At 42.4% G+C, this 10,488-nt stretch overlaps 1 protein-coding gene across 3 annotated transcripts; it reads left to right on the forward strand.

Annotated features, from left to right (window-relative positions):
- Positions 1-187: 187 nt before the first annotated feature.
- klhl8 (kelch-like family member 8) lies at positions 188-10,021 on the forward strand. 3 transcript variants are annotated; one of them, XM_053846312.1, is made up of 12 exons: positions 188-307; positions 2,184-2,403; positions 2,748-2,809; positions 3,308-3,473; positions 3,545-3,865; positions 4,317-4,503; positions 4,580-4,723; positions 6,261-6,372; positions 6,458-6,626; positions 6,697-6,856; positions 7,947-8,148; positions 8,214-10,021. In XM_053846312.1, the coding sequence occupies exons 2-12, from the start codon at positions 2,206-2,208 to the stop codon at positions 8,335-8,337; spliced, it is 1,845 nt and encodes a 614-aa protein (XP_053702287.1). In that variant the 5' UTR covers positions 188-307; positions 2,184-2,205; the 3' UTR covers positions 8,338-10,021. The 3 variants fall into 3 exon arrangements, with proteins under 3 accessions (XP_053702287.1, XP_053702277.1, XP_053702297.1); XM_053846302.1 differs by lacking the exon at positions 188-307 and adding an exon at positions 719-810; XM_053846322.1 differs by lacking the exons at positions 188-307; positions 2,184-2,403 and adding an exon at positions 2,451-2,538.
- The last annotated feature ends 467 nt before the right edge of the window (positions 10,022-10,488 follow it).

Here is a 10,488-nt window from a genome sequence, read left to right on the forward strand (position 1 = left end):
ACAACATCAAACTTACCACTGGTTTATAAAGTAATGTTGTGGCTTTTGCAAATGTCGTGTTGTGCTGTAGTGTTCGAATTGGACTGTGGCTGTTGCACAAATTGTGTTGTGAGTTAATGTTGTGTTGTGGTGTTTGCAGTTGATGCTGCTTTTTGCATTTGTAGTGAGCTTTCCCGGCCACCGTAAACACGTTCACAGTATAATATACATGTTTGTTGTACAAATACGCTGATGTGGCTGTCTAGGACAAAATACGAAAGTACACCATAAAACGTGAATTTGAGTGCGGCGCCAGAAGACATTTACAGTAAGTGCTGTTGGTTGTTATGAAACACTACAACACAACGACATTTGCAAAAGCCGCAACATTAGTACATAAACTACAACGGAAGTTGCGGGCGGGAGAAGGTGCTGTTGTTACCGCGGACCAAATGACTTTACGGCCAATATACAGAACACATATATGGTCTCATAAAATCGCAATTACCGACAAACGTGTCCTTGCTTTGCAAGTTTTCCCGGTTTATTGCCAAATTGTACACTCGCTGTTTGTTGACCTTTCATTCTCTTTCTGTCATAAGGCGAGGTGTAATTATTGTGAAACACGCAGTAAATAATGAGTATCGAGAGGTAGGGCTGCAACTTAAAAAGAAATACATCTCAGTTCATGACGTGTGTAAAAGAAGCGTTTGCGGCATTTTGTTGTTCACAAACTACAAATCCCATGAAGCACCGGGAAACACAACTAATGTGCCGATTCCAAACAGTTACTACAATGAAGCCCGTTTGTAATTCTTTCCATGTCATGAGGTACGGTTTGGTATCACGTCTATTCTTAACGAAACTTGTTTGTTGTACACCGCGGACATTATTTTGGTCATAGCCAGCGAACCAAGTTGCTCTCGGCCAAGATTAGCACTCGTATCAGAGCTAGCTGCTTTTAGCGGACGAGCTAACGCCTAATCTTCGGATGTTCGCACTGTCTTGTTCACATGTCGAACTCCTGTCGACGTGTTTCTGTGTTAAACATTTAAGTTACAAATGTATAACCGAATCATACGTTGTCACCTTGTCATATTCGCTTCTAAATCATTTCAATGTTCACGCGTGTTAAATAATTCCGATGACTCGTGTCATTGACTCCCTCGAGCCCATCTTCTAGATTTGTTAAAAGTCGTTAAATCGAAACAGTTTTTTATCTTGGAATTGTCATTGGACCCCTGCCCTACTAGCCGTCAACATGGAATGATGTTATCCCATCTGAGCCATTTTGAATTTGACCAAGCCAGAGAAGAATTGTCTTCTTCTGGTGACAGTTTTGCAATGGACTCTCATCCTGTCTGAAAATATCAGGGGGAAACCTCTGTCGATGACTGGGTCTGGCGTAACAGTAGTCACGAAGCCCGTACTTGAAGTGAGCATCCCATCCGTTTCCTGTTACTCAGAAGTTATCATTTGGTGGCACATGAAAACAACGTAACATGCGAAAAGCAGCCATTGTGTTTTTTCTGCAGGAAGCCCAGAGCCATCTGTCGTAACTTCATGATTGTTTGAAAAGCATCAAACAAATAATGGACAAATCATAATCTGACAGCAGTTAAAATGCTGATTATTTTTATTCCCATTTTTTTTTACAAAGATTATATGCATTCATTTTTGATTTAGTCGTCGTCCATTACAGCGTACGTACATTAAATTATTGATAGTTTTCGCTTGCTCACCATGAATAATACAATAGGTTTTATCACAAGGCCAGGAAGCCTGACTGGTTCTGCTGATCATGAAATCCTTTCATAAACCAGAAACCAAAGGATTTTGATCGCCTTCAAGTGTTAAGGGGCTTGACATATTAAGAGCTGGGGATTGGATTAGATTGCCTTTATTCTTTTCACAATGGGGATTTTTTTGTTCTTGTTAGATTACATAGCCTATGTTTGTCCCACAGTGGGGAAATTTTGGTTGTCACTGTTGCATAGCAACATTAATGACACACACACAAAAGTCACTTTTTATTTTAGATGAATTACATGAACCCAATAAATAACAATAACACAACACTATACGGAAAACATTGCAACGTAAAGCAAATAACGTAACGAGAGACAAGACAAAGGGCTTGAAACCTCTTTCTTTAACCTGGGATTGCTTAATTGGTTTCTTCCTCCCCAACCCCCTCTGTGAAGGTGCTGTTTCATGTAGTCCACTATGGCACCAGGGGACGTGGTGCCTGACCATGCCAAGCAGTCCAAGTCCAAGGAGAAGCGACCAGGAACCAGGACCCTGAAAGCAGACTGTGAGCCTGATGGATCGTTTATCTTTGAGGCAAATGAAGCCTGGCGGGAATTCCATAATTCTCTCAGACACTTCTATGAAGTTGGAGAGCTTTGTGACGTCACACTGAAGGTCAGTTTCAACTTGTCTCTCTGCACAGTCCTTTAATAATCGTAGATGAAAATACGATGAAGAATGGGCACGTAAACAACATCAATTACAGTCACAGTCTTCGGACTGTAGACTTAAGGCCTTTACTGAGGATTGGTGCGTTTGTCATCTATAACTGCCTACTATTACATGGAGGATTTGTTGCATCAATGTGTAACATCAAAAACACATTGGACCTGTTTGTCAGACCGATTTAATGCTTTGTTACGTGCTTCTCAGAAACATAATTGTAGTATTGAAGTTGCATTGTACGTTTGGGTTGTTTTTGGATTTTTGTTCAACACATCACGTTGTGTGCGTTTCAGGTGGGAAGCAGACTGATACCATGTCACAAACTTGTTCTGGCCTGTGTCATACCGTACTTCAGGTAAGCTCAAGTAAGAACTGTTGTACCGCTGTAAATAACGCGAAAAAAAGGATGTTTAGGCCAATTTACACATGAATGTGACTTGTCCTCTACCTTGTTGCAAGAGAGACTCTTTTGTGTTAAACCTGCCTTGTGTTAAAGTCCTCCAAGGGTTAATGGTGGCAACTAGTGATGGGCTGATGAGGCTTCATGAAACAGTGTCCTCACCTTCAGATCCCACTAGATGGCGCCCTCTCCTCTAAAATCTTTGGATGTGAACAACTATTTAAATGAAACTTCATCTCATTTTTTAACCAACAGCGCCACCTATTGAGCCCTAAAAATAAGGACACTGTTTCATGAAGCCTCACAGGCCCATCACTAGTAGCAACCCTAGTCCACCTCGCCAACTTCCCCTTCGTTTCACGCTCACTTCCAAATGACTCTGTCATCCTCAAACATCGTTGTCTGTGACCTTGTCTGTCCACATTAATTATGAGTACTGTGTTTGTCCCTCAGGGCCATGTTCCTGTCAGATATGTCGGAGGCAAAACAGGAGCTAATAGAGATTAAAGACTTTGACGGTGATGCCATCCAGGACCTGGTTCACTTTGCATACTCATCCAGACTCACGCTGACTGTGGACAATGTTCAGCCACTGCTTTATGCTGCCTGCATCCTCCAGGTACATACATCACACACTCAGTTCTTATCAACTGGGGTGGTATTTGTGCCACATACAACTTCTCGCTGCAGGTGGAGTTGGTAGCCAGGGCATGCTGCGAGTACATGAAGGCTCACTTTCACCCCACCAACTGTCTGGCTGTGCGAACCTTTGCTGAGAGCCACAACCGTGTGGACCTGATGGACATGGCTGACCGCTACGCTTGCGAGCACTTTACCGAGGTGGTGGAGTGTGAAGACTTCACCTGTGTATCCCCACAACACCTGCGCACATTAATAAGCTCCAACGACCTCAACATACACTCTGAAACACAAGTGTACAACGCAGCGGTGAAATGGCTTAAGGCCAATCCTCAGCACCATGAATCCTGGCTGGACCAGATCATGTCTCAGGTGTGAACTCATTCAGATCCTTATTTTATTTACCTCTCTTTTTCAATTTTGGACCCAGTTTGCTGTTAAATGTGTCAGCATGTATGGCTTCTTTTTAATATTTAACTGAATTCATATTTAATCTCTTTTTGATCCAGATGGAACCTTTTCTTCACCATAATTATGATGTCAATGTATTGATATAATATGTGGTTTTTAGTGGTTAGTGGACTGTAAGGTGAGAAAAAGTCACTCGTTGTTAGTCTAGTTTCATAATGACTATTAGTAATGAGTAATTTGTCTTAAGGCACAGGGGTTGAGTGAGAAAAGGCAGTTATTGCATATATATGGAACAATTGAAAGCCACAAACTCACGTGAAAGGTTGTATAGCGATTGGTTCTTATCTATTGACAGTTTTTTGCTTTGTCACTTTCACAATCAGCTGTCTGTGCGTCTCATGTTTGGCCTCAGGTACGTCTCCCTCTGCTCCCGGTTGACTTCCTGACCGGAACAGTGGCTAAGGAGGAAATGATCAAAGGCAGCTTGAGCTGCCGCGATTTGATGGACGAAGCCAGAAACTACCATCTGCACAACAGCAACAAGGTGGTGCCCGACTTTGAGTACTCTGCTCGCACAGTGCCGAGGAAACACACAGCAGGTTGTCATTTCTGATTCTCCTTGCCTCTTTCTCTGTATTTATTATGAAATCCCTTTGTCTCACTTTTTCCGCTCAGGCGTTTTGTTCTGCGTGGGCGGCCGGGGCGGTTCTGGTGACCCGTTTCGCAGCATCGAATGCTTCTCCATTACTAAGAACAGCTGGTTTTTTGGCCCTGAAATGAACAGCAGACGGCGGCACGTCGGTGTCATATCTGTGGGAGGTAACTTGATTTTAGTGACTTGGACATGTGAAATGAACAATTTACGGAATTTAGCAGTTTCTCTTCATCATGTTTGTATATAAAAGGGAGACTGAATTATATTGGTTTCAGGCTAAAGAGCATCATGCTGCCGCTATATTAAGCTTCGTCACATCAAACCGATGAACTCACTGGCGTTTTATTGACCTTAAAGCGGTGAAAATGCGCTTTTCGCTAGTGTGTCCGCAGCTCCGCCAAAAGAGAGAAGAGACCGGCTGTCGTGTCGGAACTCCGGACTCACAGGCGAAAACGGCGCTTCAATGTCAATATATGATGTGAGGAGTTCATGATTCAAGTTCAGAACATTGGCGAGTTTGTTTCATGAGCCGTGCTGGACCCCGTTTTCAAAACCAGTTTAGAAGGGGTCCTCATTCATTTTTAAGCCGTTTGCACCACTAACATTTCTACAACGCAGACAACACCACTACACCCGCGACTTACAGACCAGTGCTGCTGGAATAAGATCTATTTTCCTTCTTAAATTTAGTGGGTGTGGCTAATATTTATAGTTCAGAATGTACGGTATATTTTTTTCTTTTTACGGTATATTTTTCCTTTCTCAAGATATGTCGTGTGGTATATTTGTATATCTTTATTGACTCAATCCAACGAAACGAAATCTTAAATTCATACGATACAACAATGTTTTCTGATTTGTATATCACTCTCTGCGCCTCTCTTTATAACATAAGTTCATTGTTCTCACATATCCTTCAACAAAAACTATACATTTTTCTGTACACACATTTAAAAAAAGGAAGATGTGAAAAATATATCAAAGAAATTGTCTTAGGTCATTAATTTATTTTGAATTACTTTTAATAGCTCAAAGACGTTTAAGAAGCAACTTTTTAAAGCTTTTTAATTGCTTTTTTCCTCTCAGAATCATTGATTAATCTAAATATTAATCGACTGATGAAACGATTCTTAAAAGCGTTACTAGTAGCAAGTTGCTACAAGTAACAATACAATGTTTAAGTTATAGTTCAAATTTCTGTTTTAAACTGAACTTGACACATTAGTGTGGCAGTTGGAACCACAAGGATTTTCTTGAAAAAGAAAGCACTTGATCAGAAGAGTGTGGCTTGGAGGCCAGGAGGTGGACAGGACTATTCAGATACTTCTGGATGTTACAAACTTTGAGGTATATATCAGAATGGCTTGACCAAAGCTTCTTGGCCAGGCACTAAATTTCAGTTTTCATTTCTCCTTCTACTTGAATGCTGAGGCACCAGAACAACAACCTGAACCCTAGTGAAAGTCAGTTTTGTATAATCTGGGACACTTAATAACTTATGCAAATCTGATCTGGAATAAAGGAGCAGTTTAATGTTGACAAATGAAGATACAAAAATGTCCTGAAATATCATCTGCTTACATTATGGTGCACTGATTTATCTTGTCTTAATGACTGAATTTGGATTTCTGTTGTGTCTGTCCTCTGAATTAAATGTATAAAAACTTGGCTGTACAAGGTCGTGTCATCTTTCGTTTCTAGGGAAGGTTTATGCAGTGGGTGGACACGATGGCAATGAACACTTGGGCGACATGGAGGTGTTCGATCCTCTCACCAACAAGTGGATGATGAAGGCCTCCATGAACACCAAGAGGTAGTGAGATCAGCTTGAACCGTTGCTTGACGTGGTCATTGCAAGTAATTCAAGTACAAAGGTGATGCCTATGTGTGGTCTTCAGGAGGGGAATAGCCCTGGCAGCTCTGGGGGGTCCTATTTATGCCATTGGTGGTCTGGATGACAACTCCTGCTTCAACGACGTGGAGCGATACGACATTGAAAGCGACTGCTGGAAAACCGTCGCCCCCATGAACACACCCAGAGGGGGAGTTGGCTCGGTGGCACTGGGAGTGAGTTTTGACTCAGCGTTCAGCGTAGATCTGTGTTGACTCACTGTGGATGACGCCCTGTCTTTTTCAGAGTCACGTGTACGCAGTGGGCGGCAACGATGGAGTGGCTTCTCTGTCGAGTGTGGAGAGGTACAATCCCCACCTCAACAAATGGACGGAGGTCAGTGAGATGGGGCAACGGCGGGCTGGCAACGGAGTCAGCAAACTGAACGGATGCCTGTATGTTGTTGGTAAGACCTTTTTTATCACTTTCTCTGGAACAGTTGAAACTTCAAGGTCTTTGTTAGGGATACACCGATGCCGACCCTGGTATCGACCTGTCCTAATGATAACATGGCAGCAGCTCTCAGCAGACACACCGCTGCTTCAGTGGAATTTTCAATTTCCACCCGAAGCTGAGCGGATCACTAGTTTGTCGCTGACTTCGATGGATGGATGGATGGATGGAAGGATGCATCCATGCATGCCTGAAGCAGCTGCGTGTGTTGAGGGAAGTGCTTTGTTGTTGAGCCGTTGATTATGAATAATAAAATAATACATGACACAAGTTTAATTAAGAGTATAACCATGTGAAAGGCTGACCTAAGGAGCTCAGATCACGTGTCACAGCACGATCCCACTCAGACCCGTCAATCATTGCAGAGTCTCAGAGTAACTGTGTCATTGTTAAAGGTTTGCTTGAATTGAATTTGTGCTTAAAACTACCATTATGAACATAATAACATTTCTCCTGAGTTTCCTCAAGCTTCGTCTGGGTCAGTGTTCCTCTCGCAGCACAGGTAGAGGCGGGTCTTAGATCAGCTGATCAGACGACGATGTAATTTTCCTGGTTTCCCGTCACTTTTCACAGGTTCATTCTTATCAGTTTGTTCATCTCCACTCCGACTTGGAGCGGTGCAGCAGCGGTGAGGTAGCTCAGGCAACATTTCACGTTGTTTCAATAAATATCTTTTACTTTCATAAGAGGTAATTTTTGCCTTTTAGTTAAAGCATGACCAGTGTTATCCCACAACATGGAAAACACTGATCGGTATCGGTTGATACCCAAAGCCCAGGAATCGGTATCAGTGTGTGAAACATAAAAGTCGGATCGGTGCATCCTTATTCTTTGTCTTTGCATTGAATACACCTACAAGTATTGACTCGATGAAATGATTGATCTGAGTAACTGATTCACAGATTGTCAGACTTATTTTTTATGGCAGCACGTTCTTTCGAGTCATTTGGTTCATTGAAACGTGCTTGGCTCCACTGTTAGCCGTGTGTATCATTTATGTGCTGTAGATGTCCCATCCATGTTCCATGCATCGTGTCACACAGGTGGGTTTGACGACAACTCGCCTCTGAGTTCGGTGGAGCGCTTTGACCCGCGGATGCACCGCTGGGAGTACGTGTCCGAGCTGACCACTCCTCGCGGTGGGGTCGGGGTGGCGTCTGTGATGGGGAGGGTGTTTGCCGTGGGCGGACACAATGGAAACATCTATCTGAACACAGTGGAGGCGTTTGAGCCTCGCATGAACAGGTGAGTAGAAACTGATTTGAGGGAAAGACTTTGAATGAAGTCTCCTGACGCTGTCTTCCTGTCAGGTGGGAGCTTGTGGGCTCCGTGTCTCACTGCCGCGCCGGAGCCGGAGTGGCTGTCTGCTCCTCTCACATCAGCGAGATCAGGGATGTTGGCCAGGGGTCCAGCAACGTGGTCAACTGCATGTGATCTGCCGTCGAGCCTCATGCCCTGAAACCCACTCGTGTATCACCTATGTCTCTGTTCACCACACAGATTCACAACGCTAAGCACAAAGATGGCTCAGAAGAGTTTCTCTGTCCCCTCAAATATACACGTTGCTGTGCTTCCTTTGCTGCTCTGTACTGTATTTTGATTTGTTGACTGACCTGGCAAATTTTGCTGCCTGTTGTGTACATATTTTGTTGTCATTTTTTTACTGCGCCGTGTTTTGGTGCAATAGGTTTGCTGTGTTCACAGTTTACTCATGCGGTCAGAGGTCATTCAAGGACACACCCACTACTGCACGTTTTTTCCGTCCACTGACTTCACACAACACAGTTGGGTTTCGTTTTTTGACGATCACTTGTCTATCTATTTCTGCTCCAACATTGACGTCAACTTTGGATGTAAGAAACATCAATCCATCTGAGGGCAGCCTTGACACGCCAAGTCTGAAGATGGCATGAGCATAGCAACACTCAGACTTGACTCCATTTGTGGAGCGTTTGGTCTCGTGCAGCTCTCCGTTACCCCAGTCGATCATTATGATGAGGAAAAAACGGAAACCCTGAGAAGAACCAGACTAGCACAAAACTAGTGGCTGAAAAAAGTGTATGTATATATATATATATATATATACTTTGTATTGACAAATGATACTACAAACATTTTTCATGAGTTGAATATTTGCGTTTGTATTAAATACGCAGCTGAAAGGTGATTGGTTGGCCTCCTGTAACTAGATGTCAAGCACTGACCTAGAAAAGTTGGTGTCTACATCTTGTTAACTTTGGTTAATAAGTTGGGATTCAGCTTGTTTCATCAAGTCACCTCTTGTTTAACGTGCATTGAGAGCAAACATGCTGAAATTGTGTTCTATCAAGTTAAGGACTTCAGTCACAGGAGAGGCCAAATTTTGTGAAAAAGTGAGTTGACTCGTGCTGTATATGATTTAAGCGTACGTCTATCTTTGTGAGTCGCGAGTGGGTCGTCGCATATCGAGGTCAAGGTTTGACACGTTTTCCTATGTAATGCAACTTTCTTAAATGCCGACCAAGTGTTGAACCTATTGTTTTGTCAGTCAAGTGAATGTAGTGGAACGCTCCCCAACAGCTGATTGTACCGTCAAATATTCACAAGTTATTGTTCGAACAATCAATTGAGATGCTGCAAGTGCCAAATATATAAGTTAGAATTTATTGATCAGAGCAATAATAGAGCTTCATTCGCTTTTGAATTGAAAACATTAATGAATGAAATATTGAGTGTGAAATGCTTAGATTCTGTTTGCAGCTTATGTTTTGAAATATGTCCGTTTTGTACTCTACAGTAGCGGCTCTGTTTAATAACTCATCACCGTTGACTATTTTTCTTAGAGTAGATGTGAAGTCTGAGCATATTTTTGTCCCATGTCACAAGTACTGGGGTTTGATGTACTTATTTATGCTGATCCCTGCATTACAAAAAATCCCCCAAAAATTGACTGTTTTGATATATTTTCTCTCATGTGGGCTCGTGATAAAAAAAGAAATCTTTATACTTTAAATGTTATTTTTCGATGAAATCAGAACTTGTATTTGTCCAACTGAATCACGCTTTTTTTGTGAAATTGCTGTATTTGTATTAGCCTTCCTTTTTGTGCTTCCATTGTTGCGCTGGATTTACTAGCTGTCAGAATAAATTGTTATAACTATTCTATCAGTGGCTGGTCTCTTGGTTGCTGTATGGAATGTTGTCCTCTTATAACTGAGCAACTCACTCTTCTTCAACTCCTTGGAGGATCGTTTGGCAAGTTTAAGTTTCATTGAAGAGCAGACATGTGGTCTATCCTGCAAGTCGAGGGTCCCTGCTGCTGGACACATCTGAAAAACTTGAAGTTAAGCGTCCTAAACTTTCTTATTTGTGTCAACAAGAACATGCTCTACACTGAGACTCTGATGGATGACCACTTGCTGGAAGTGTGGTTTGCTTGCGTGGTTGTTTTATGAAGGTACAAACAGTGCTGACAGCTCACCTACTTCACGACTAACTTATGGGCTTGCTCATCTGTTTAAGTACATCTGCCATGATAGTGATGCCATTTGTAGTGAAGTATAATGTTCTGCTTTCTCTGCAGGATCTCATAGTGACACACTGTTG

This window comes from Synchiropus splendidus, chromosome 1 (assembly GCF_027744825.2).
Source record: "Synchiropus splendidus isolate RoL2022-P1 chromosome 1, RoL_Sspl_1.0, whole genome shotgun sequence".
Lineage (NCBI taxonomy): Eukaryota > Metazoa > Chordata > Actinopteri > Syngnathiformes > Callionymidae > Synchiropus > Synchiropus splendidus.

Bases quoted from the DNA above. Each gene is read 5' to 3' on its own strand.
- klhl8 (XM_053846312.1), top strand. From the start codon at position 2,206: ATGGCACCAGGGGACGTGGTGCCTGACCATGCCAAGCAGTCCAAGTCC. The intron at 3,866-4,316 runs GTGTGAACTCAT...GTTTGGCCTCAG, and splicing joins TGGACCAGATCATGTCTCAG to GTACGTCTCCCTCTGCTCCC. The intron at 8,149-8,213 runs GTGAGTAGAAAC...TCTTCCTGTCAG, and splicing joins TTTGAGCCTCGCATGAACAG to GTGGGAGCTTGTGGGCTCCG.